Source organism: Ornithodoros turicata, unplaced genomic scaffold, assembly GCF_037126465.1.
Source record: "Ornithodoros turicata isolate Travis unplaced genomic scaffold, ASM3712646v1 Chromosome67, whole genome shotgun sequence".
Taxonomy (NCBI): Eukaryota; Metazoa; Arthropoda; class Arachnida; order Ixodida; family Argasidae; genus Ornithodoros; species Ornithodoros turicata.
In genome coordinates, this window is record NW_026999388.1 from 88,347 (window position 1) to 115,459 (window position 27,113).

The 27,113-nt window shown below is 42.9% G+C and overlaps 3 protein-coding genes and 1 long non-coding RNA gene across 4 annotated transcripts; 3 read left to right on the forward strand and 1 right to left on the reverse strand.

Moving 5' to 3' along the window:
• The first annotated feature begins 2,049 nt into the window (after window positions 1-2,049).
• Window positions 2,050-4,488, forward strand: LOC135374493 (uncharacterized). Its single transcript, XM_064607457.1, has one exon. The coding sequence runs from the start codon at window positions 2,050-2,052 to the stop codon at window positions 4,486-4,488; it is 2,439 nt and encodes an 812-aa protein (XP_064463527.1).
• Window positions 4,489-4,517: 29 nt separating this feature from the next.
• On the forward strand, window positions 4,518-5,423 carry LOC135374494 (uncharacterized). The gene has a single exon (XM_064607458.1). The coding sequence runs from the start codon at window positions 4,518-4,520 to the stop codon at window positions 5,421-5,423; it is 906 nt and encodes a 301-aa protein (XP_064463528.1).
• A 395-nt stretch (window positions 5,424-5,818) lies between these two features.
• On the forward strand, window positions 5,819-7,381 carry LOC135374496 (uncharacterized). Its single transcript, XM_064607459.1, has one exon. The coding sequence runs from the start codon at window positions 5,819-5,821 to the stop codon at window positions 7,379-7,381; it is 1,563 nt and encodes a 520-aa protein (XP_064463529.1).
• A 10,139-nt stretch (window positions 7,382-17,520) lies between these two features.
• Window positions 17,521-22,555, reverse strand: LOC135374501 (uncharacterized). The gene is made up of 4 exons (XR_010416927.1): window positions 21,978-22,555; window positions 21,745-21,839; window positions 21,499-21,616; window positions 17,521-20,497 (listed from the first exon to the last, which is right to left on the reverse strand). It is a non-coding gene; the product is annotated as an uncharacterized LOC135374501 (long non-coding RNA).
• Window positions 22,556-27,113: the final 4,558 nt, after the last annotated feature.

The window sequence follows — 27,113 nt, forward strand, 5'->3', positions numbered from 1 at the left end:
TGGCATGTCAACAAGTTGCAAATCGCTGTTCCATGTTCCGCATTTGTCATGCTCATCTAGGTATTTTTGAAATTTCTTAAACATCTCCACATCTTTTATATTCAACGTGCTGGACAACTAGTGTGCAACACCAGATATCGAGTCTAAATCTGAGCCAGTATGGGTCATGGACACACCGGTGTAACATGAGCAACAATAAGGCAGATGGCATGTCAACAAGTTGCAAATCGCTGTTCCATGTTCCGCATTTGTCATGCTCATCTAGGTATTTTTGAAATTTCTTAAACATCTCCACATCTTTTATATTCAACGTGCTGGACAACTAGTGTGCAACACCAGATATCGAGTCTAAATCTGAGCCAGTATGGGTCATGGACACACCGGTGTAACATGAGCAACAATAAGGCAGATGGCATGTCAACAAGTTGCAAATCGCTGTTCCATGTTCCACATTTGTCATGCTCATCTAGGTATTTTTGAAATTTCTTAAACATCTCCACATCTTTTATATTCAACGTGCTGGACAACTAGTGTGCAACACCAGATATCGAGTCTAAATCTGAGCCAGTATGGGTCATGGACACACCGGTGTAACATGAGCAACAATAAGGCAGATGGCATGTCAACAAGTTGCAAATCGCTGTTCCATGTTCCGCATTTGTCATGCTCATCTAGGTATTTTTGAAATTTCTTAAACATCTCCACATCTTTTATATTCAACGTGCTGGACAACTAGTGTGCAACACCAGATATCGAGTCTAAATCTGAGCCAGTATGGGTCATGGACACACCGGTGTAACATGAGCAACAATAAGGCAGATGGCATGTCAACAAGTTGCAAATCGCTGTTCCATGTTCCGCATTTGTCATGCTCATCTAGGTATTTTTGAAATTTCTTAAACATCTCCACATCTTTTATATTCAACGTGCTGGACAACTAGTGTGCAACACCAGATATCGAGTCTAAATCTGAGCCAGTATGGGTCATGGACACACCGGTGTAACATGAGCAACAATAAGGCAGATGGCATGTCAACAAGTTGCAAATCGCTGTTCCATGTTCCGCATTTGTCATGCTCATCTAGGTATTTTTGAAATTTCTTAAACATCTCCACATCTTTTATATTCAACGTGCTGGACAACTAGTGTGCAACACCAGATATCGAGTCTAAATCTGAGCCAGTATGGGTCATGGACACACCGGTGTAACATGAGCAACAATAAGGCAGATGGCATGTCAACAAGTTGCAAATCGCTGTTCCATGTTCCGCATTTGTCATGCTCATCTAGGTATTTTTGAAATTTCTTAAACATCTCCACATCTTTTATATTCAACGTGCTGGACAACTAGTGTGCAACACCAGATATCGAGTCTAAATCTGAGCCAGTATGGGTCATGGACACACCGGTGTAACATGAGCAACAATAAGGCAGATGGCATGTCAACAAGTTGCAAATCGCTGTTCCATGTTCCGCATTTGTCATGCTCATCTAGGTATTTTTGAAATTTCTTAAACATCTCCACATCTTTTATATTCAACGTGCTGGACAACTAGTGTGCAACACCAGATATCGAGTCTAAATCTGAGCCAGTATGGGTCATGGACACACCGGTGTAACATGAGCAACAATAAGGCAGATGGCATGTCAACAAGTTGCAAATCGCTGTTCCATGTTCCGCATTTGTCATGCTCATCTAGGTATTTTTGAAATTTCTTAAACATCTCCACATCTTTTATATTCAACGTGCTGGACAACTAGTGTGCAACACCAGATATCGAGTCTAAATCTGAGCCAGTATGGGTCATGGACACACCGGTGTAACATGAGCAACAATAAGGCAGATGGTGTTGAATACTAGGTTGAAGACGACGACTCAGCGCCTGCACGCCCACGCGATTGCTCACGCTTTTTCATTCTTCTCCCAAGCATCATCCAATAAACATCGTCACCTACTTGCTCTCCCTGTACTGTATTCCAAAGTGGTGCCGTGACCAGGATCCAGAACGCAACAAGTACTGACCGGGAAGACTACAGGGAGCTTGAGCGATGGACCGAACTCAGCTGAACAAAAAGCGCAAGATTCTGCGGAACCAGGTGACGACGATCCAGAACGATCTTGACCGACGAACGGCGGGTGAAGAACCTCAGGACATTACCGAATTGGCAGCACGCATCGACAGGCTACAAAGCCTCAACGCCTCTCTCAAAGAAGTCGATAGTCAGATCGAACCTCTTCTTACTGAAGATGAGTTTGACCAGGAGTTCACGAAGCAGCTGGATTATCAAAACAGATTGGAAATGACCCTCTTCATGGCAAAGGCACACGTCGACGCCCGTAGACGTGCTGTGACCACCTCTGATATCCCTGCCATCGCACATCCACAGGGAGATGCCTCCCCTGCGCGGGTACACACCGTTCAAGCACCACAAACGCAAGCCGCTGTTCGCCTTCCCAAACTAGAAATGCTGAAGTTCGACGGCAAACGATGTCACTGGCAGCAATTTTGGAGTCAATTCAATGTGACTATCCACACCAATGCCTCACTCCCTGAGAGTAGCAAGATGCAGTACCTAATGGCTGCACTACAAGGGGAAGCTGCGAACGCCGTGGAAGGTCTACAGTTGACTCCTGGCACTTACGAATCTGCCGTCGAGATTCTCCGCAATCGTTTCGGCAACGATAATCTACTAATTCAAGAACACCTCAAAAGCCTGGCGGATATCGAACCCGTACGTTCGAGCCGACATCTCTACGACTTGCGGAGGCTATATGACACAGTCCAGGCTCACATTCGAGGACTGAACTGCCTTGGCACTACTACAGAGTCTTACTGCTCTATGCTGTACCCGATCTTGCTGAGATCTCTTCCGATGGATATGGCATTGCAATTTAACCGTGTACTTACCGAGAAAACGGTATCAACCGCTTCGACATCAACCGCTTTGACATCAGCCTCTACAGGCACATCGTTTCACAACAACGCGTTGAAGTCATTACTGACCTTCCTAGGAAACGAAGTAAGGCACCGCGAAGAAATCACCCAGCGTACCTTTCAATCTCCTCCCGAACATGACCCCACAAAGACGCCGCACTTTCGCAAATTTAAACCGGCGAATGGTCGTCCAGTGGTCACATTGCAAAACATGGTCAAGGCAGGCAAGGGAAATGAACGCTGCCTCTTTTGCAACATGACAAGCCATGCGATAGCAGATTGTACAAGCACAAAGTCTCTTGCCGAAAAGAAACACGTATTAGCAGAGCAACGCCGATGCTTCAGATGTTGCAAGCCGAATCACGCTGCAAGACATTGTAGAACCCGCCCAAAATGCCACAAATGTGCCGGTCACCACGCAACGACGATGTGCGACCCAGAATATAAGCCTCGGCCATCTGCCCCTGCTCCCGGAACGTCCGCGGCAGTCACTCTGAAGACCACAGTCAATCGCTCCCCCCAACGCATTCTACTTCAGACCGCCACAGCCTGGGCACACGCAACTAAGGAGGAAGTCTTCACGCGCCTAATCTTCGACGGCGGCAGTCAACGCACGTTCATCACTCGTCACTTGTCGAAAGCACTCGGATGTCAGATCGTTCGCACAGAGCACATCTCCATTGGGGCATTCGGAGTTCAACACAATCGTCCAGAAGTACTGGAAGCCGTTGAGCTCAGTTTAAGGACTATGCATGGAAGAGGTGAACATCAAAAGATAACAGCCCTGGTGGTGGAACAGATATGCTCTCAAGTCTTGGACGTTCCACCTGATGTCATCAAAGAGCACATGCAGCAGTACAAGCTGGCAATAGCCGACTGTCGCGACGGTGCCCTACGTCAACAAATAGAGATTCTGATTGGTGCGGACCACTACTGGGAATTTGTTACCGGGCGCACTCTTCCGGTGTATCAAGGTGTACAAGCCGTCGAAACGACACTTGGCTGGACGCTGCAAGGACCATGCTCTCTACCAAACGTGGTGCGCACAGCAAGCTGTCACACGGTGACTGTGTTGCACGCAAGCCAACATCGCGAAGCGGTGAACGACATGATGGAGCGAATTTGGAACTTGGACAGCATCGGCATACGTTGCGATGAGACAGACGCAGCACAGCATCACTTTGTCCTCGATAACTTCAAGACGTCCATTCAGTTGAAGAACGACAGGTATTCAGTTGCCTTGCCGTGGAAACCAGTTGTGTCAATGCTAGACAACAAGCACATTGCGGAGAAACGTCTTTCACAAGTCACGAGGCGTCTAACCAAGTCACAAGGGTTAATGGCGAGATACGACGCAGCCATACGTGAATATCTTGTCTCTGGAGTAGCAGAAAAGGTTACCCAGGAAATGGATCAGGCCCAAAATGCAGCACACATATACTACATGCCGCATCACGCAGTCATCAGGGAGGATCGAATAACTACAAAGATGAGGATCGTCTTCGACGCATCCTCTCATGAAGCTGGCACCAGCTCGCTCATGATAATCTGAACGCGGGCCCCAACCTAAATCCGGATATCATGCCACTACTTATGAACTTCCGCCTTTATCCAGTAGCCTTGGTATCGGATGTACAGAAGGCATTCCTACAGATCGCCATACACGAGGATGACAGAGACGCGCTTAGGTTGCTGTGGTACAGCACCACGCCGGTAGACGGCCAGCTACTGCCTAACGTTGAAACGTGGCGCATGACTAGGGTGACTTTCGGCACGGCCCCTAGCACGTTCCTCCTGGCAGCCACGTTACAGCACCATATCCAGCGGCACGCCAGTGAGCATCCGAGACTAGCAAGGATACTTGAAAATTCCATTTACGTGGACGACGTCATTTTTGGTGCGGCGAACGAGGAGGAGGCAGAGGAGATGTACACCGAAACCTTACAGCTGTTTGGAAAGGCTTCCATGAAGCTCCAAAAATGGGGTTCGAACAGTTATGCGATGCGCGAGAAGTTTAAGTCAGAACCGGATGCTGTTTTGATTGGAAACACAACGAAAGTACTTGGCATTCCTTGGAACCAGGAGCAGGATACGCTGTCTCTCCCACTTGACTTCCACCGCACATCAGGAGAGTACAACGGCATGACCACGAAACGACAGGTGCTGCGCTCTGTGGCACAAATATATGACCCATTGGGCTTCATCCTTCCGTACACCGTCACCGGAAAGATGCTCCTACAGGAAATCTGGAAGCACGGGTTGGAGTGGGATGCTCCGCTACCAGATGATATCGCTCGTAAATGGGGCGCTTGGCACAACGAGCTCCAGGATCTCAAAGACATTGAAATACCACGTTGTTACTTACCGGACATGAGCACTGAGATCCAGCCACAGCTACACTTTTTCTCTGATGCTAGCCCGGCGCGTACGGTACCGTTGTTTATCTACGTCTCGGCGGCTGCGCGGACGGATACAAAACACAACTGATCGCAGCAAGATCAAGAATAGCACCAGTGAAGGAGGTTACTCTAGCTCGTATGGAACTACTTGGTGCGCTGATGTCAGCTCGTCTCGCCAGCTACTTGCGGGACAATTTCAAGCTCACAACCTCAGATTTCTTTTGGACAGATTCAATGATTGCTTTGCAATGAATACGAGGGGACGCAAACCGCTGGCCGCAGTTTGTGCGCAACAGGGTCACAGAAATTCAACAGAAGGTAGAGAAAGATCGATGGAGATACGTGGGAACAGAAGCAAATCCAGCCGACTTGTTGACGCGAGGAACAAGTCCCAAGAAATTGCTTCAGTCCAAGCTGTGGTGGAAAGGACCATCATGGCTGGCGCAATCTGATGACAAATGGCCATCTCCTGAAGTCAATGAGATGACACGCACTCACGTTCATAAAGAGCAGGTTGTGCTCCAAACCATCGCACCATCGTGCTCGGATCCAGTGATGGATCTGGGACGATTCAGCAATGTCAATAACCTCCATCGTGTAACAGCGTGGATAATTCGATTCACCAAGAACTCCAGAGGAATAGGTCGGATCAACGGTCCCTTAAGCGCTAGTGAGATTCAACAGGCCGAACGCTACTGGGTAAGGCAAGAACAAGAATCTGCATTCGCGGACGAAATCAGCGCACTCGGAAGCAACAATGCACTTAAGCGAACATCGAAGTTGAAAGATCTAAGGCCATTTATTGACGACGACGGCATCCTCAGGCTTGGAGGACGAATGGGTGGTAGTCGTCAAACATTTTCGGAATGTCATCCAATCATACTGCCAACTCACTCGCATTATGCTCGCCTTTTAATTTTACAGTCCCATCGACAAGTTTTCCACTGCGGAGTGCGTGACACTTTAGTGCAGCTACGCGAAAGGTTCTGGATACTCCGAGCACGCCAACAAGTCAAGCGAATACTACGAGGTTGCGTGACATGCAGAAGAAACGACGCAAGGCATCTGACACAACCTGATGGCCAACTTCCACCTGACAGAGTGACGATGAGTCATCCCTTCGAGGTCACCGGCATCGATTTTGCGGGACCAGTAATGTTGAAGCGAAGGAGGAACTACCACAAGGGCTACATTGTCCTCTTCACTTGTGCCGTCACAAGGGCTGTGCACCTAGAGCTGTGCGAGGACATGTCGGCGATCAAGTTCTTGCAAGCCTTCCGAAGATTTACAGCTCGTAGGGGAATCTGCCAAACCATCTACTCGGACAATGCCTTGACGTTCAAAAAGGTCGCAAGAGAAATTCGGGACATACAGAGGATCTTAACGGACCCACTGGTGCAGGACTATTCTTCACGTAACGGAATCCGCTGGAAATTCATACCGGAGCGCGCACCATGGTGGGGTGGCTTTTATGAAAGACTGATAAGATCCGTAAAATCAGCATTGAGGAAAACCCTGTCCAGGAACGTCGTAGACTTCATCGAAATGCAAACTCTGCTGGCTGAGGTGGAGGCGATGATGAACTCAAGACCTATAACCTTTGTTTACAACGAAAACTCCGAGCCGACACCACTCACTCCAGCAACCATGATAATGGGAAGACGTCTACTCGCACCACCATCGACGGAATCCACCACATCGCGGAACACAATCCATGACTCATCGTCCACGAAGATAAGGGAGACATGGAAAAGACAGCTGCACTACCTCAATGCAGTATGGAATAGGTGGCAGCAAGAATACCTCTCGGAACTACGTTCTGCATACCACTCCAAAGGGACAAACGACTGCGACGTTCGAACCGGAGATTTAGTTCTCGTCAAAGAGCCCAACTGTCCCAGGCTTCAATGGAAAATGGCCCTCGTTGATAAAGTTTTCACAGGTTCAGATGGACGAGTTAGGGTATGTCTGATTAGGACTCCTGGTAGAACGATACTCAGGAGACCCGTCCAGCACCTCTACAAGCTCGAGTCACAAGAAAAATAGTCGAAATCTTGAAACACTACGTCGTTCTCATCTGTGGGTGGCAGGCTGTTGAATACTAGGTTGAAGACGACGACTCAGCGCCTGCACGCCCACGCGATTGCTCACGCTTTTTCATTCTTCTCCCAAGCATCATCCAATAAACATCGTCACCTACTTGCTCTCCCTGTACTGTATTCCAAAGATGGCATGTCAACAAGTTGCAAATCGCTGTTCCATGTTCCACATTTGTCATGCTCATCTAGGTATTTTTGAAATTTCTTAAACATCTCCACATCTTTTATATTCAACGTGCTGGACAACTAGTGTGCAACACCAGATATCGAGTCTAAATCTGAGCCAGTATGGGTCATGGACACACCGGTGTAACATGAGCAACAATAAGGCAGATGGCATGTCAACAAGTTGCAAATCGCTGTTCCATGTTCCGCATTTGTCATGCTCATCTAGGTATTTTTGAAATTTCTTAAACATCTCCACATCTTTTATATTCAACGTGCTGGACAACTAGTGTGCAACACCAGATATCGAGTCTAAATCTGAGCCAGTATGGGTCATGGACACACCGGTGTAACATGAGCAACAATAAGGCAGATGGCATGTCAACAAGTTGCAAATCGCTGTTCCATGTTCCGCATTTGTCATGCTCATCTAGGTATTTTTGAAATTTCTTAAACATCTCCACATCTTTTATATTCAACGTGCTGGACAACTAGTGTGCAACACCAGATATCGAGTCTAAATCTGAGCCAGTATGGGTCATGGACACACCGGTGTAACATGAGCAACAATAAGGCAGATGGCATGTCAACAAGTTGCAAATCGCTGTTCCATGTTCCACATTTGTCATGCTCATCTAGGTATTTTTGAAATTTCTTAAACATCTCCACATCTTTTATATTCAACGTGCTGGACAACTAGTGTGCAACACCAGATATCGAGTCTAAATCTGAGCCAGTATGGGTCATGGACACACCGGTGTAACATGAGCAACAATAAGGCAGATGGCATGTCAACAAGTTGCAAATCGCTGTTCCATGTTCCGCATTTGTCATGCTCATCTAGGTATTTTTGAAATTTCTTAAACATCTCCACATCTTTTATATTCAACGTGCTGGACAACTAGTGTGCAACACCAGATATCGAGTCTAAATCTGAGCCAGTATGGGTCATGGACACACCGGTGTAACATGAGCAACAATAAGGCAGATGGCATGTCAACAAGTTGCAAATCGCTGTTCCATGTTCCGCATTTGTCATGCTCATCTAGGTATTTTTGAAATTTCTTAAACATCTCCACATCTTTTATATTCAACGTGCTGGACAACTAGTGTGCAACACCAGATATCGAGTCTAAATCTGAGCCAGTATGGGTCATGGACACACCGGTGTAACATGAGCAACAATAAGGCAGATGGCATGTCAACAAGTTGCAAATCGCTGTTCCATGTTCCGCATTTGTCATGCTCATCTAGGTATTTTTGAAATTTCTTAAACATCTCCACATCTTTTATATTCAACGTGCTGGACAACTAGTGTGCAACACCAGATATCGAGTCTAAATCTGAGCCAGTATGGGTCATGGACACACCGGTGTAACATGAGCAACAATAAGGCAGATGGCATGTCAACAAGTTGCAAATCGCTGTTCCATGTTCCGCATTTGTCATGCTCATCTAGGTATTTTTGAAATTTCTTAAACATCTCCACATCTTTTATATTCAACGTGCTGGACAACTAGTGTGCAACACCAGATATCGAGTCTAAATCTGAGCCAGTATGGGTCATGGACACACCGGTGTAACATGAGCAACAATAAGGCAGATGGCATGTCAACAAGTTGCAAATCGCTGTTCCATGTTCCGCATTTGTCATGCTCATCTAGGTATTTTTGAAATTTCTTAAACATCTCCACATCTTTTATATTCAACGTGCTGGACAACTAGTGTGCAACACCAGATATCGAGTCTAAATCTGAGCCAGTATGGGTCATGGACACACCGGTGTAACATGAGCAACAATAAGGCAGATGGCATGTCAACAAGTTGCAAATCGCTGTTCCATGTTCCGCATTTGTCATGCTCATCTAGGTATTTTTGAAATTTCTTAAACATCTCCACATCTTTTATATTAAACGTGCTGGACAACTAGTGTGCAACACCAGATATCGAGTCTAAATCTGAGCCAGTATGGGTCATGGACACACCGGTGTAACATGAGCAACAATAAGGCAGATGGCATGTCAACAAGTTGCAAATCGCTGTTCCATGTTCCGCATTTGTCATGCTCATCTAGATTGTTTCTCTGCTATTCAGCGTTAGCTCTGTGCTGTATTAAATTATTCATCATTTGGCATTCAAAGTGTTTCTCTGCTATTCGTCCGTGCATGTTTATCGTTTTGATAGATTCTTTTTTCATTTATTTGCCTGCATCTGTCTGTTGTTTATGTGATAGGTTTTGGTTCTCTATTAGCTGTTGATCGTGTTTCTCATTATTTCCGTATGTCTATGCTGTTTACTTAATAAGAAAATGATTAATTGTGTAATGTCGGAATAATCTTCCCTATTGCGCTCGAAAATGTTCATAACTGTCAGGTGTACGCCTCCCGTCTTCAACAAATCAGGGCAGATATTATTAGAGCTGATTGTTGGCTAGGAGCGTGCTATGTGATGACGTTAATTTTTTAACATATTTTCTGTGTCGGATTCATAAAACAAAGTAAAGCTTGTAGTGTCCCTTAGAATGAAAATTGTATTGGGAAGTCACGAGGTAGATTTTATGACAAGTGATAGATTATTCTCCTCTGTTGTTTTGATTAACCAATGTATTGTTATAGATTTTATTTCCCCTTGTGTTCGTGTCCCATCGTCTTCCAGGTTCTCTGCTGTTCACATACATCTATCGGCACTTGTAATTAAAGCTCCACTATGGTGGTCACATATAATAATATTAGACTTTTTATAAATACAACTTGTAATTTTGTTTGTAATCATATTGATTAAGAATATCTTCTTTGATTAAATGTGGAGACCGTTTCTCGTTTTGATATGGTATTGTTCTTCAACTAATTATCCTTTGTGTACCTCTTGTTTACATGTTGGATTTTGACTCTCTATTAGCTGTTGATCTTGTTTCAATAATATTTTCCTGTCTGTTGTTTACACGTTGGCAGATGCGCCGTTTAGAGTGTTTCTCTGCTATTCATCCGTGCATGTTTATCGTTTTGATAGATTGTTTTTCAATTATTTTCCTGCATGTGTCTGTTGTTTATGTGATGGGTTTTGGTTCTCTATTAGCTGTTGATCGTGTTTCTCATTATTTCCGTATGTCTATGCTGTTTACTTAATGAGAAAATTGATTAATTGTGTAATGTTGGAACTTATCTTCCCTATTGCGCTCGAAAATGCTCATAATTGTCAGGCGTACGCCTCCCGTCTTCAACAAATCAGGGCAGATATTATTAGAGCTGATAGGAGCGTGCAATGGGGTGAAGTTCATTTTTAATATATTTTCTGTGTTGAATTCATAAAACAAAGTAAGGTTTGTAGTGTCTCTTAGAATGAAAATTGTATGGGATTCGACTAGATTAAGTCACGAGGATGATTTTATGATAATGATAGATTATTCTGTTGTTTTGATTAAGAATATCTTCTTTGCAGTGTTATAGATTTTATTTCCTTTTGTGTTCGTGTCCCATGGTCTTGCAGGTTCTCTACTGTCCGCAATTAACTATCGGCACTTGTAATTAAAGCTCCACTATGGTGGTCATGTTAGACTTTTTATAATAAAACTTTTAATTTTGATTGTAATCATATTGATTAAAAGTATATTCTTTGATTAAATGCATCATAATGAAATATTAGCTGTTGCGCATGAAGTTACGTACATTGAACTTTGTAATTAAAACTCCGTTATGGTGGTCATGTTAAACTTTTTGTAATAAAACTTTTAATTTTGATACACGCGCAACCTGAAAAAAATTGCAAACGAAGTCGGCCCAGGCTGAAAAATAGCCAAAGAAGTCAGCCCAGGATGTACAACCATAAGTGTACGCTCAGCTCTTCGGCCCGCTAGTAAACACACGGACAGCCCCCTCACCTCCCGTGTCTTCCCATTTCGCCTATTCTTCTTCTTCTTCTTAGCAGATTATCTCGCCATCCCTTAGCAGGTTCACCGACCTTGAACTGCAGGGGGTCCCATTTGGCCTAATGTATGCTGCAGACAGTCCCACTTCGCCTACTAACCTGTGTTACGTAAGAAAGAAGGCGGTCCTCTGGCATGCTGCCAAAAGTCCATTTCGGATCTTCATATAACTTTACGTGCAACCTTGTTGGTTTCATTGAAGCATGAGGTCTGTATTTATAATTCATATTACACTAGGGTTTCTTCCCTCATCTGTTGGTTCACAAATATAGACTGTGCAAGAGTGAAAACGTAGTTTTTATTTAAATTTTTTAAATTAAAAGGGCAGCTTTGTTTTCTGCACTTCAAAATTCTTCCAAATTTGCAGCTCTACTCAATATGCATTAGATGTCCCACGGCATCGAGGTACGACATCATGTCCCGTTCGCCATTCTGAATTATTGGCTGCTCAATGACATTCTTAAGTAGCATCACAACTTTTTATTAATTCCAACGCCCTACGCCGGCTTTTTCAAATGACCCTAAGTGATTTGGGAGAAATTCACAGCTCACCCTGGAGGAGACTATAATTTGTACGACACCGACCAGAAAAGAAATTCCTGTCGGAAAATATTTCCGTGTATAACTCCCACCGTTAGATAATGCGCAGGCCCTCTTCAGAGCACCTTTTTACCGAATAACGCGCGCGTTATACACTGGAAAATACGGTAGTTAGGTTGAACGTGGGTTAAGGCGTCTCGCTCGGTGGTGTCGTGCTATCTTGGAGGCGGTGGGTTCGAATCCTACCACCAGTTGTGCTGTCTGAGGTTTACCCTGGGTTTTCCGAAGACTTTCGAGACGAATACCGGCACAGTTCCCCCTGAAGTCTGCCCAAGACGCATATTAACCCCCTATCCCCCACTCCTTCCTGCTGTCCTCTCTCCATCTGTTCTCATCTGTACGTCGCCCATAGCAACCTCTCATCTCCACATAGCCACATCTCGCTCATAGCCACCTCGTTAAATTAAACACGACTATAGTGACACCAGTTTCCATATTCATTAATTCATCATTTCTTGCACACGTCATCATCGGGTCGGAGCGTGTAAGTAACGCCCACTTGCCGACAGTCCCGTTTTGCCTAATGAGATTGCACGGCAGTCCCATTTCGCCTAACGGCTGTTACCCCTCCCGCCTCTTTAATCCGATAATCCGGGTTAGGCAAAATGGGAATAGGCGAAATGGGATGTAACCTCACCTCCGCTCCACCCACCGCGCGCTGAAAAAAATAATAAAGAAAGTGCTAGAGAAGTCGGCCCAGCTATTGTTCTTGAAGTTACATATCAGAACTTTGTAATTAAAACTCCACTATTGTGCTCAGGTTAGACTTTTTGTAATAAAACTCTTAATTTTGATTCTAATCGTATTGATTAAAAATATCTTCTTTGATTAAAATGTGCTACCCCTTCTGCTTAATTGAAAGCTTGCGTGATTATCACTTATAAAAATTGTGATACCCCTTTTATGCTATTGCGTCATACCTGTAATAAGTATATTCTTTATTACGTGTATTGTGTTTCTTCTGCTTCATGCTTTTGGCTAAGTTTTTCTCCTTCACACAGAGTCATAACATAATTCCTGACATTGATGACTTTAATAAATATGTTTTCACATGTACTTTTGTGTATGACTATCCTTTGCATGTAAACCGCCCACTGCGCACCTGTTGTATCGGAAAAAAATTGTGAGTGAAGTCGGCCCAGGTGGAAAAATGATGGAAGAAGTCGGCCCAGGCTGAAAAATATGATCGAGTATGCGCGCACGCAGCCCTCCGGCCACGCTCCGCCCCCCGGTAAGAGCCTCCACCCGAGCGCCGCCTGCCGCGCGCGAGGAAAAATACGCGAAAAAAGTCGGCGTGACGGTGGCGCTGCCCTGGTGGGGGAGCCGGCGTTTAACATGGCCGTAGTTTAACAACCTGTCTATACTACTTTTCACAATTGTGATCTCTATCAGCAAGGCCACCTCCTCGTTTCCCTTCCCTATTCAAGTAAAAATGATCGTACCCCCGGCGGGTGAAATAGTCGTGCGTATCCTGGCACCATGTTTCGGATACCATCAGCACATCAATTTTGACCGACAGTTCAGAAATAAATATCTCAAGCTCATCAAATTTATTACTCAATGATTGCACATTCAGATGCACACATTTCAAGGATTGTGACTCCTGCAACATCCCTATTTCATGCGTAGAAATATATTTGTAATCAGCCATAATGCTAAAAGGAGGTCGATAAGAAGGGTAACTGTCCTCATTTTATCTTGTCAAGGTCAGACAATGACTCAATGCGGATAGAAGGATGGCCCTCAGCTTTTCTGATATAAACAGTTCCTTGGAACGTCCATACAAAGGAGTGGGCTTTTTCCTTGGCTTTCATACGCGCCATCCAGAACAGTTTTCTTCCCTGCTGCGTTAGATTCTCTTGGACATAAACCGATTGCATATTGGTCGCAGATCGTAGCTTATTCCTACGTTCCACCCACTTGTCCCTTTGTAATCTATTGATAAATTTAACAATAATTGGCGCTATTTTACCGGGTCTTGGGGGCAAGCGATGTATCGCTTCGATGTTGTCACAGGTAAGAGGCGGTAGCTCTAAGGCAGCTGCGATTGTGTTTACTTTTTGGAAGAGGTCCTCGTTCATGGAGTGCTTGATACCGTGGATTTCAATGTTGTTTCGTCTGTTGTATTGCTCAAGTTTATTTAAATCAGCTTGCACACTTTGGAGCTGGATACCATGGTTATCTGACTCAAGCACAGTGACCCGCTTCTTTACACCCTGTATTTCTTTCGCCTGATCTGTTAGCTGAGTCATAATGTTATCGTACTTGCTGGATAGCATTTCAACTGCAGCTTCGATGTTGTCTACCGTATTCTTCATTGACAGCAGCTTGTCAATATTTGTCTTAATTTCGGCAAGACACATCAGGCACTTAGCTGGTATTGAATAGCTTTCATGCCGCCGTCGTCATCTTTCGTTAGTTGTTTACTGCGAGCTCTAACCGTGAGACAAGTGGCGCATTTATCAAAGGTTCGTTTTGCCAGCAATTGTTCCGTTGTACCTGAGCATTTACCAACGTGATAATGAAAGCTGCATTCACAGCACTTCAAAGCTTCATGACAAGCTTCTTGGCATGCAATACAGGTGTCATCCGAACGAGACATAGCTAAATCACAGTGTTGCAGTCAGCGGCGGAATCAAACTTTCATAGTATAGGAAAACCTCCCTCACCTAGAACACAGAAAACCAGGTGTTAACAGGGTACAAGAATGCCGCTGACTGCAGAATTTTTAAAGTTTTTAGCTCATAACGTTGTAAAACGCAAACTCAACATTAAAGACAATTTTCTTCTTTAAATTTTCAAAGACAAAACTGCACGATATTTCTTGCATTTTTTAAAAGATATAGATTAAAAAGTTCTGCATATAGTTACACATACTATACAAGATATTTGATTGTGGCTTAAATGCTAAAATTCATCGATTCACATTCAGGAGAAGTGGTGACTACCACACATCAGTAAGAGTTTAATTAAAATTTGAACAGATGTTGCGAGTGACGATCAGTGTTGTAGAGTGTGTAATTTCACAATACGCAAGCTTGAGCTCGCTCACTTTGACGAGCACTCTTTCATGATGACAGAGAATTTAATGGAATGGATTGATATTTTCTATATACACTATATCATAATGTGAATTCTCTATGTCGTGCATATTAAAACTTTTCGATAAACACGCCGGGCCGCGTTTCCACAATGCCGTACCCGAAACCGAACGCGATTCTGCGCCCGACGCGTTAACGCGGTACCGTATGCGAGCGTGTTGCTCTTTCCGGAAACGGGTTCGTCGACGCGGGTGACCCTTTCTTCGAGTTTTAAGTAAATTTCGTTCGGAAAATATTCGTAACTTTTAATATCCACGACATAGAGAATTCACATTATGATATAGTGTATATAACAAATATCAATCCATTCGATTAAATTCTCTGTCATCATGAAAGAGTGTTCGTCAAAGTGAGCGAGCTCAAGCTTGCGTATTGTGAAATTACACACTCTACAACACTGATCGTCACTCGCAACATCTGTTCAAATTTTAATTAAACTCTCACTGATGTGTGGTAGTCACCACTTCTCCTGAATGTGAATCGATAATTTTTAGCATTTAAGCCACAATCAAATATCTTGTATAGTATGTGTGACTATATGCAGAACTTTTTAATCTATATCTTTTAAAAAATGCAAGAAATATCGTGCAGTTTTGGCTTTGAAAATTTAAAGAAGAGAATTGTCTTTAAAGGTCAGCTATGCTGATATCCCAAATAGTCGAAACGGTTGTGATATTCTGAAAGCCCACATCCAGCTCTCCCCAAAATGCCCCTTCATTCTCTCAGTTCGGTACAGTACCATGTCAAAAAAATAGGTAATTCATTCCGAAACACACATGGGCGCAGCCATTTTTATGACGTAGATGCACCCGTACGGGCATTGTGACGTGTACGCGCCTTCGTACTTGTCAGTGGATTTCAGCTACGGCTTCTCGCGGCTTCACGTATCTGTGCTTGAAGATGGCGGACAGCCGGGTTCCACCGTTCCGCGATAAGTAAACAGTGCAGCAGCTGCGAACTCATTCGCGAACCAACCTCTGTGCGATGTTGTGACTGGAATTCGTCGTTTGTGTTTTGTGAGCACGTACAATTTGTATCAAGTCGCGTCTGCGTTAGCCCCTTTACAGCACTTGCCCATTGTAGAGACTGACGTTTCGACAGCCGTGTCAGCAAGAAAATGCCGACAGCGTTTTATTACTGCAGGAAAATTGTGCCATGTATTTGAGAAACCGCACACTGCTATGGGACAAGTTTTAGTACCAGAGCCAGAGCACATATTGCCACTTAGAAATGTGGTGTCTGAAGAGTTAGGGCATAGCATAGATCCTAGAAATCATGTGCACCTTATCCTTCTGTAGAGTGCTCTTTCAATTCACAACTCAGCCCATGGGGTGTATTAAAGGCAATTACGTGACTTGTCGTCCTGGGTGACATCACTGGCCAGCCTCGGGATTAATTCCGTGCTCAGGAATTATTGTACAAATTGTCACTTTGTATGTAGGACGTGATAAGCAATATGTAAGTTGCAACCTTGTCTGCAGCATTCTCGATTGCCTCTTACCTTTACAGTTCGAGACACGTTACCAAACCATTTGCAAAGGGCACTCTTACAGGGACCGTGTAACTTGAGTTTTTAGTTTATAAAATTTATAAAAATATAAGTATACAATATGTAATATGAAATTTATATAAAATAAAAATAACATTTATAAAAAGAATTTACCAGCGGCATGGCCGAGTGGGCTAAGGCGTCCGCTCGTTGGTGGTAACCAAGGTCGTGCTGAAGACTGGGAGGTGGTGGGTTCGAATCCTACCGCCGGCTGTGCTGTCTGAGGTTTTCCCTGGGTTTTCCGAAGACTTTCCAGACGAATGTCGGCACAGTTCCCCCTGAAGTCGGCCCAGGACGCATACTAACCCCCCTGTCCCCCACTCCTTCCTGCTATCCTCTCTCCGTCTGTCCACATCTGTACGTCGCTCATAGCCACAGTTGCTTCGCGGCGCTAACACCCAATCAAAAAAAAAATAATAATAATAAAAAAAAGAATTTATAAAAAATAAATAAAAAGGCTTCATGGAAGCAATCCGTTAGCATACCCATTGCACATGAAGCACAATTATATATGCTTGGACATCATCTAATTAATCTTCTGAACCATATGTGTGGCTGCATACGAAATTTTTTATGCGCATCCTCTACCTTCCTATTCCTACATGTGCACACGAATAACAGTGCATATATGTGAAGTGGCAAAAAGCAACGCTAGACTCTTCCATCATTGTGCACCTTTAACTTTTCCGCATTTATGTCTGGTAAACAGGGAATATCTCACTAGAAAAGAAGACATTTGTGGATTGTTTGGCAAGCAAATAAATATATTTATTTACATTTTCCATAAATCAACAATGTTGTTACCTGGTGCAAATAATTATGTCAACACGTAAAGTACTTACAAATTATTCCTATGTGCTCAAATGCAGATATGACAATTCTGTTTTTGTACCTCAGCACAGTACAGTTTCAAAATTAACAAACTGCACAGCATCAGCAATCTTAAAGTATCTGAAGAGGGGAATCACATAAAGCTCCAATAATAGACTGTGCAAACAAAGCTAAAAAAAAAAAAGAAAAGTACTTCAAGAAAAATCTGAATAATCGGTTGCCGTTGTGATATGTACTACTATGCACAGTTCATGAATGGAACATGTTACCTCATTGCATTGCCTCCATGTGAGCACTGGAACAGGCAGCTTTTTAGGTCGCTCTTTCCGTGTTTTTCTATTGTCTTTTTTTTGTTTTCTGTTTTTTCAATAGCAAGCATGGCCATAGTGAATCACAAGCAACCAAGGACGGGATGAGACATCTATAATGCGACTGCTAGCTCTAAACTGATATATTTATTAGCAGACTCTGGAATATACACACATATGCTGCTAAGAAAATGACAATTTAACCACTAGAATAACAGACAAGAAAAAGGGTTATATATCTTCCCCTCTCCTCATTCTATTTCACAGGCAGCCCTAGTATCATTCTGACTGTGTCCGTGCGTTCCCTTTGAGATAACGTATCTCTGACAGAAGCAAATCCAACAGCGGACTGCTTACGGATGCAACTATCTTGGATTTCTCTAACCACTTGTTATTTAACTGCTGCCTTGAGCTGTGTGTTCTGGAAATTTAGGCAGCATTCAGAGTCCCTGCAATGTGTTGCCATGTTTCTCGAGGGCCTGTGTTTCACTATGGCTCTCAGATACAAACTACCCCATTTCAACACAGTAGAAAACACAGATTTGTAAATAGCATCTGTTGATTGCACTGTACGTACCCCCCACATAAAGGATCATAGTGGATACTACATCTTGTGCGATAATGTCAGGAACACAAAAAAAGCTAGATTGGAACCCACTCTTACGTCGTAGTAGTAGTAGTATTTGTGTGAAGCTGCGCAATTCCTGTCCTGCAAATAATTTAAACCATATGTTTCATCTGCCAGTGTGATGATCCCCTGGAAAGCAATTCACACTCGGCGGGAACTACCGGTTCTGAAACCTATCCCTGACATGTGTAGCCATCAGGGAGGAAACCCAAGGGCTGCGGTGGAAAAGACAAACACACACGGGCTATGTTCTCTCTGTGTATCAGCTGCTCTGGCTACTAAGAAGAACATGTTCCAAATTAATACAACATGGCTTGACATGATACGCCAGTGAAAGCTAACCAATAAAATTAGTAGTTAAATGTACAATACGTAAACACTTGCCATAACATGACAGTTTCCTTCCTGCATTCATGCGCTACCATTCAACCCACACAAACAGTGTACTGAATTTTTTTATAGCATTACAGGTTGTTTGACAGAACTTGAACAAGATTATATAGCACACGATAAAAGTAGAGTGAACATAATGTGCAGAAAAATTGGCTGCAAGCAAGCGAGCTGGTGAAGATGATGCATATGTAAAACCCCGAGACTAGGGAACACAAAGGGACATGTTTGTGTCTGTCCCTTCGTGTTCCCTAGTCTTGGGGTTTTACATCATGGATAATGCGCAGGTTTCTATTCACGCTTAATGGCCGTAGCAGTAATGCATGAAGGCCACTGCTAAGTTGTGTTGAGAAACACCACTTTATGTTTGCCATGTCTAAATGAAACGTACCTGACCTGATCCAAATTAACCGTTCTGAGTCTGGAACACACAAAGAGAAAAACGCAACACACGCCACAACATTAACAGATAGCAAATGAGCTGTAGCGAGCTCCACCTTGGGACAAAACAACAACAACTTTATTTTCGGTCTTGGAGAGTGGGGAGTTTCATCGCAACAGGCGATACTCTACCCCAGTGCTTGGTGGAATGGGGGGAATAAAATAACGAGCCCCTTTACAATAACGATCGAAGTCCGATGGTGTCCAGAAATGTCAGAAGAGCTTTGAGCGCAGAGCGTTGCTGGGCTGGATTGGGCCAGGGACCAAGCAATTTCGGTAGGGAGAAAGGGCCAGAGTCCAGCTGACGAAGAGACTCGGAGAGTGTGATTCGGGAAGGTTCGTAGTGAGGGCAATGAAGAAGAATGTGCTCCAGATCCTCAAGAGCACCACAGTGGCAACAGGTGGGAGAATCAATTTGTCTCAAGTCTCAAGTTTGTTCCTTGGGACAAAGTCAACAAGTAATTCACCAAAAGTCAATGAGCGCCTGAAATGTAACATCTCCAGTGGCGTAGCCAGGCCTCAAAGGTAGGGGGGGGCTCGATACGAAAACTCGCCCCCCCCCCCCCCCCGCTGATCCTGTGTCGACAACACACACATACTTGTGCACACTGCAAACTGAGGATTAAAAAAGGGAACGAAAATAGTTGATTTAGACGTTCACAGTACGATTACATGTGTAGGCTGTCATGACCAATGAAGTGGTGTCACGAGATTGGAAGTATTTTGAAAAGCTCATACTTTGAAAACCATGCAAGAGTGCTTCTTAGAGAGACGCCATGAACTGCAAGAACTTTCGCGATAGTCACACTGGTCCCCCCCCCTCCCATATATTATGTTCTCGGATTTGCACGATTTGTGTGGGTCGGTCCGTGGCAGGTAGAGGGGCTCGAGCCCCCCCCCCCCCCTAGCCCCCCCGTGGCTACGCCACTGAACATCTCTGACTGGTAGCAAGACGGTCCGCGTTCAATTCCTGGTGCTAGCACTGACTAGCTTTTTCATGTATTATTTGTTGGAAGTTTCGATGTGCTTTGGAACCATTTGTCAACCATTGTATCCTCATGAGGTGATGAGGGTTTGTCGTCCCAAAGAGACTCCCTTTCTTGCATGTGTCCTTATGGATGCTCATCACTGCAGAAAAAAAGAAAGAAAGAAAGGAAAAGCATTTAATGACAAGAAATGGATAGTCGCATTTACTGTATAATGATTGTGCACAACAGAAAGAATACTTTTGCACAGAAGGCTGTACTTCTTGATGTCTAACATCAAGTTACAAAATTCCAGAATATATGACATGTTGTAAGGTAGAGAATAAGTAGAGTTATTGAGTTCTCGAGTTGAGTTGAGTTGAGGGGGGAGTTGTACCCCCTTTTTATTTTATTATATATGATTATATAATTATCTTTATGTCTGTACCACCCCTCACTCTCTACATTACAACACGTTTTATATATTCTGGGATTTTGTAACTTCATGTTAGACATTAACAAGAGCAGCCTTGTGCACGAAAGTCTCGTCTCATTAAAATTTAGATGCTCTCAACAGTCTTCTTTCTGTTGTGAATCTCTATCGCAGCATACCTGCACATTGCTGTTCTATGTACTGTGACTTTGCAGGAAGAGTATGGACTTTGGGTAAAAGACTACACAGCACTGCTCAGGTATTTTTGGCTATCGAACAGTATGTATGTATGCAGTATGCACACAGTATTTGTGCACCGGACCCACTAAAAATGTAGTGAATGTGGCATTGCCCACGGTAATGCACCAAGTTGAACACAATTATTGAAGAATCCAGGTATTTTAGCTTACATGTCAAGCCAGTACCACACCAGTATCCAGTGTGAAGTTGTGACAAATAAATAGTTTCCATTTTTCTTAGCTCTCAGAAAACAGACAGTGAATTAATAAGAGTAGACAATGTTAACATGAATTCTGGGCTATTCTTCAGTTAAAGATTCACAGATAGTAAAGGTACCTTCCTCAATGGACGTTGATGACACTGAAAATTCAAAAACGTTATGAGAGGCGACATCAGCTTCGGTGTGTCAAAGGATTGTATGTCCAACAGTAATCCAGCTAACAGTAACAAAAATGTGCAAAAGACAAATTAACTGAACTAATGTAACGTACCTTATATATCAGACAGTGAAGCTTGTAACACCCCATCCTCAGGAACCAGTGTCCAGACACAAAAGTGCTTGAACTGGGAGATAGCAGCTAATCGGAATGGCGACCTTTGTTTTCCACCCTGAAAACACAGGTTGTAACTTTGAGGGCAGATTTTAAAGTGGTGTCAAGATGTTTGCATGCGAGTGCACATGAAAAGTTGAACATAGAATAGATGAATACTCAAATTATCACATCACATTGTCATACCTGTTGGTGGAGGTGGACTGCAACTAACGTGTCAGCAATTTCTTCATGACCAGATGCAAGCCAGATCATGCTTCATTTCCGCCTTCAGCGTGCACCTGTGATAATTCAGAAGTTAGATTATCAATAGCACTATTGTGTTGTTAATCGTGGTTATATCAGAGTAAGCGCAGTAGGACAGCTGCACAATCGATTCATTAAGCTTGCTATTTTTTTATATCTGAACCTCGACTTACCTTTTTTTGCTCTCGTTTTTTGCCTTGATCCTCCGTGGCACGTTCAAAATGTTATGCGTCGGGCACCTCAGATTTTCATCAGACGATTTCGTGCCAAGATTCCAAATTGCCTCTGGAGTCGCGCGTAACCTATGATAACATTCGTGGACGAAATCCTTGCAGTGGAAATCAGCAGGCACCACTGTCAGCCAAGAGCGTCGCACTGCTTGGTCTTTTGGCAGCTTATAATAGGTAACACTTGAATTCTCCGATGAATTGTTCTAACAGCGTAGCACCGTCGTATCTTCGACAACTTCGCCGTGGCATATTCACGAATCATATCGCTCCAGCCCATAAAAGGCAAGGTCACAACACGGAAGTGCACTTTCCAAACGACGCTGTGCCAAAAAAAAAAAAAAAAACATTCACATGCTTTGTTTCCGGCTTAGCAACAACATAACAGCTGTTCGCTTATGTACGGTGCACAGAGGAGGAAACGAAAGAAGCCAAGCAGCCAAGCCAAGAGTCCATGCCAAGCCAAAGACAGATAAACCGAGAGCAGTGACGTCGGTGCGCCCGTGCGCAGGGTTTGCCGACGGTCTGACGGCCGGGCGTGGGAACTAAAAAAACTGTTTTCTAAAAAAACTACGAACAGTTGGAGCAAGATATTTCGCACACATATTCAGTGTTCGGTAATGAACACACAGCCCGAGTATCGCTCAGTTCTGCGGCACTTCAAAATCGGCATATCTGACCTTTAATGTTGAGTTTGCGTTTTACAACGTTATGAGCTAAAAACTTTGCTTTCAATTTGTAGTACCTGGATGCTATGACACTAAAATAATGTGATAGTTTTTCTGTATGGCTACGGGAAATCTCGAGTATATTTTGTGAATTGCATCTACGTTTATGTGTGACCTGCGCTGATCTGGTTATTATAATTAATATAACATATCTTCCATTGTGTTTATGCATAACGCTCATCTTCATTGTATATTGGTTAAGCATTTCTGATGGCGGTTGTGTGATCCGCTTCTCCCGAAATCTGATTGCCACTTGGAAATTATTTCGTATACGTTTGTGTGCCGTGTGTTACAAAGATTACGTGATTAGAATTGTAGACTTGGCCTGCACGACATGCTCGTAAAATTCTTCGTTTGCATTGTGGTATCTGATAATAGATTCGCTTTTCGCGAAGACTTCGTATTATCTCGCAGGCACTGAACCCGAATGCAGTTGTAAAAGTGGTAAAAGTTGATGGAACTGTGTCGCGAACGATTTGACTTATCCCGCCGCGATCAGTTATCTTGCCTTATTTCCCGTTTTGAACTATCTTGGACAGCTCCTTTTTCCTAGCTCTTCTGACATTTCTGGACACCATCGGACTTCGTTCGTTATTGTGAAGGGGCTCGTTATTTTATTCCCCCCATTCCACCCAGCAATGGGGTAGAGTATCGCCTGTGGCGATGAAACTCCCCACTCTCCAAGGTCGAAAATAAAGTTGTTGTTGTTGTTTTTCCTATCCAGACACACAAATGAATAACTGTGTTGACGAAAATATTTATTCCGCACTCCAATCGGGTTGCTTGTCAAAGACGCCTTTTCTTCTTCTTTTACTACGTCTGGGCTAGTGCAACTGATTGAGAAATATACATGCACTGTGGAATTTAATTCATGAAATATGATAAGTTTTCACAAGAGATTAGTGACCCCTTTTTGTAATCATAGACTGATGTATCATGCCTCTAAATTTCAATGACCGATCCTTCTCCGGCAATTCTATCCTTCGGATGTTGAACTTGTACAGAGTGTAGTCGGGTAAAACCTATTTGATGGTCAGGTCTCATTCCATATGAGAATTCTTACACACAGTGTGGAATATTCGTCTCCTTAGCAATCTTCAATCTAATCATAAGCTGTTTTCGTTGCGATGTGTAGAATACATTACAATGATGACAAAGAATACAATTATTATTTAAATTATATGCTTGTTTATTCCGATAAATTACAATTCTATTCCAAACTCTGAAGTTTTCGTTTGTTGTCTTGATTCATGAATTCCGAAGACATCAAGTAGTTTATTCTGATTATTGGGCGCTTGAATCCAGCGTTGATTAACGCAGGTGATATGTTGTCGCCGTGTTTGTATTGCTTCAACAACTTGCACTTTGTCGCGATGCACTTGTACAGTCTCTTATTGATGTTTCCTTTCTTGTATGAAGATTCTTGAATGGCATACAAGAGAGCATTAGATGAAAATCGTTCGGTGGTCCACCGCAATTGATATGTTTGTTGAGTTTCAATAAATGATGATACATCAGACCTTGCACGACAATATTGAACTTCTGTTCATTCGACATCACTGACTGGTAGAATAAAATAATTGCGTTGCAGTGCTAGTGGAACATATCACGTGATAAGATTTTATGTACTTTCCATCTCAGATATGTGTAATTTCAACAAATCCGTAATGAACCGTGCGATATAGACCGCTTGTATATGATAATTTGATCTGACTGCTTTCCTCATGAACGCAATGCCCATTGCAATGATTACAATTACATCTGGTCTAGTGTATTTCAATTCTTCGTTAGCAAATCTCAAAAACTCCGCCATCAATCCCAGTGGCCCTTCCCACGTTGATGTGCAGATATTTTTATAAGTATTGTAGATTCGGCATATAAATTCTTGCATCTTCAGTTCTGTAGTTTGTACCATATCTCCGAATACGGCCATGTCTAGGATGTATTGAAATGCAGCGATAATGGAATCGTTTCGCGGCTCTTCCTTTTCGAAGCAGTGTTTTATCACATCTTCCCATGACTTATGGGAGCGAGTACAAAATCTGTCCATCTTTTCAATGTAGAACAATTGGCTCTTCTGTTTTCAAATGCGCGTCTACACTTAATTAAAAGCATATCTACCAATGCTACGTATCCTCTATTTATTGATTAAATTTTTTTAGAATGTTATTAATATCCACATGCCAGGAGAATTATGGAAATTGATTTACAAAAAGATGTGATGAGTAAGAAAAAATGTGCGCTTTCAATGATTCTATGTACAAGGCCATACTAGAGCCCGTCCCTCCCTAACTTGATGTTGTTGTTGGGGGTCGTCGGGTTTCATCACACTTTATCGCTTGAATCCACTAGTTGATCATGTTTATTCATTGGAAATGACAAGTTTCAGTACAGATTCTACAGTGTATTCACGCTGCTTGCTTAGAAATGATTTGTCTGAATTAATTATTGTTTTGTTTCAGGCTCGACTGATATTCTATGAGTTGGACATTATGTATGCATGATGTATCAATTGTGTCGTATTTGCTTCAATTGTTCACTCGCTTGAGATAAGTAAAAATAATCTCTGAGTTGGGAATGCCTCATATTTCTCAGTTGTGTTTCACAGTTGATTGTTCTGTGTGGTTCATCTATATAGAACTTTCTGTTGCAAGATATTACAAAAAATTATGTAATTAAATTTGTTTCTCGTTTTTGATTGAGTATTGCTGCTACCATTTAATAATTTGGACTTTCTCTACATGTTCAAGAACAATATCGCATCTGTACAAACTTAGTCGACTTGTCAACCACTTTGACGAAAGATTTCCGTTTCAAGGAAAGGATACGAAAAGATAGTGATCCCCGCGAATAATATCGACGTCTATTTGCGCTGCACAATAAAATATATCGCCTTTGAACTATCTTATCTGACCTCTAGAACGCCCTGTTTGCTGGACGAAAGAATATAGCCCCCAACCGTTTGAGTGATAAAGCATGGGAGCTTGGTCATATAGACAGAGACATAAAGTCTCCCGGCTTTGAGGAAAAGAGTGAAAACCGAGATGAAAACAGTGCATATTTTCTATTTCTTGGATACCTCCATCAAGGTTCGTAGTGTTTGTTAGAATGAAAATTGTATGTTGGTCGATTTTATGATGGTTCAATGATAGATTATTTTCCTCTGTTGTTGTTTACATGTCGCCGCTTAGAGTGTTCCCCTGTTCTTCAGCGTTAAGTCTGTGCTGTATTGTAACATTTCTCCTTTTGATAGATTGATTAGCTATTATTTCTCTATGTGTTGGATGGTGCACAGGTTTGGCTCCCTATTAATTGTAGCTGTTGATTGTGTTGTTTCTCGTTATTATTTACGTCTATGCTATTCACTTAATAAGAAATTAAAAGTTGTGTAATGTTGGAATTGCGCTCGAAATGTTATGACAGATATTCACGCTATTGCAATGATGGTTCTCACGTGTAGGAATATTAGACTTTTTATAATACAACTTGTAATTTGATTGTAATCATATTGATTAAGAATATCTTCTTTGTAGTGGTATAGATTTTATTTCCTCTTGTGTTCGTGTCGTTCGTGTTCCGTGGTATTCCATACATCTATCGGCACCCGTCTTCAATAAATCAGGGCAGATATAATCAGATCTGGTTGTTGGCTAGGGGTGTGCTATGTGGTGAAGTTCATTTTTAACATATCTATTTTCTGTGCTGGATTCATAAAACAAAGGAAAGCTTGTAGTGTCTCTTAGAATGAAAATTGTATAGTGTTCGATTAGATTATGTCACGATGATTTAATGATAGTCAAAACGCCAACCTTCCGAAGCCTACGTCCCCTTCATCTTCGGGAGGGGCCACTTTCAAGAAACCAGGATTCCGCACTTCACGGTACAACACACGAAGCTCAAGTTCACGTTGACTCATCTCGGACAACTCAAAATCCCCTTCTTTCCTGAAGGCTCGTAAATTGTTAGATAAGAAAGCAAGGTTTGTTTCCCACTTGTATTTCTATACCGATTGCATTAGACAAAACGTTGTTCCTAAAGGTTTGTTGCTCAGTGCATGTTCCTCATTTAAATTTCAATCTCCCCGTAATTCCAAAAGTTGGTCCAATATCTTGACCCATGCTTCCATAAGCCTCATCAGAATTTCACAGAATGAAGCCTCACATGTCATTCAGGACACAGACAATCAACTTCGACAACTTAGCCGTGTACTATCGCCGGAAGAGCTGGATTCGCTGCGCTCTTTTTGTGTCCGTAAACTTTCCGTCCTGCAACGCACTAAGTCCAAGAAGGCGAAACGCGACGGCATTCAACTCACCCCCATTGAGGATGTTGATATTTGCGATGCTTTGACACC

Bases quoted from the DNA above. Each gene is read 5' to 3' on its own strand.
- LOC135374493 (XM_064607457.1), top strand. From the start codon at position 2,050: ATGGACCGAACTCAGCTGAACAAAAAGCGCAAGATTCTGCGGAACCAG.
- LOC135374494 (XM_064607458.1), top strand. From the start codon at position 4,518: ATGCCACTACTTATGAACTTCCGCCTTTATCCAGTAGCCTTGGTATCG.
- LOC135374496 (XM_064607459.1), top strand. From the start codon at position 5,819: ATGACACGCACTCACGTTCATAAAGAGCAGGTTGTGCTCCAAACCATC.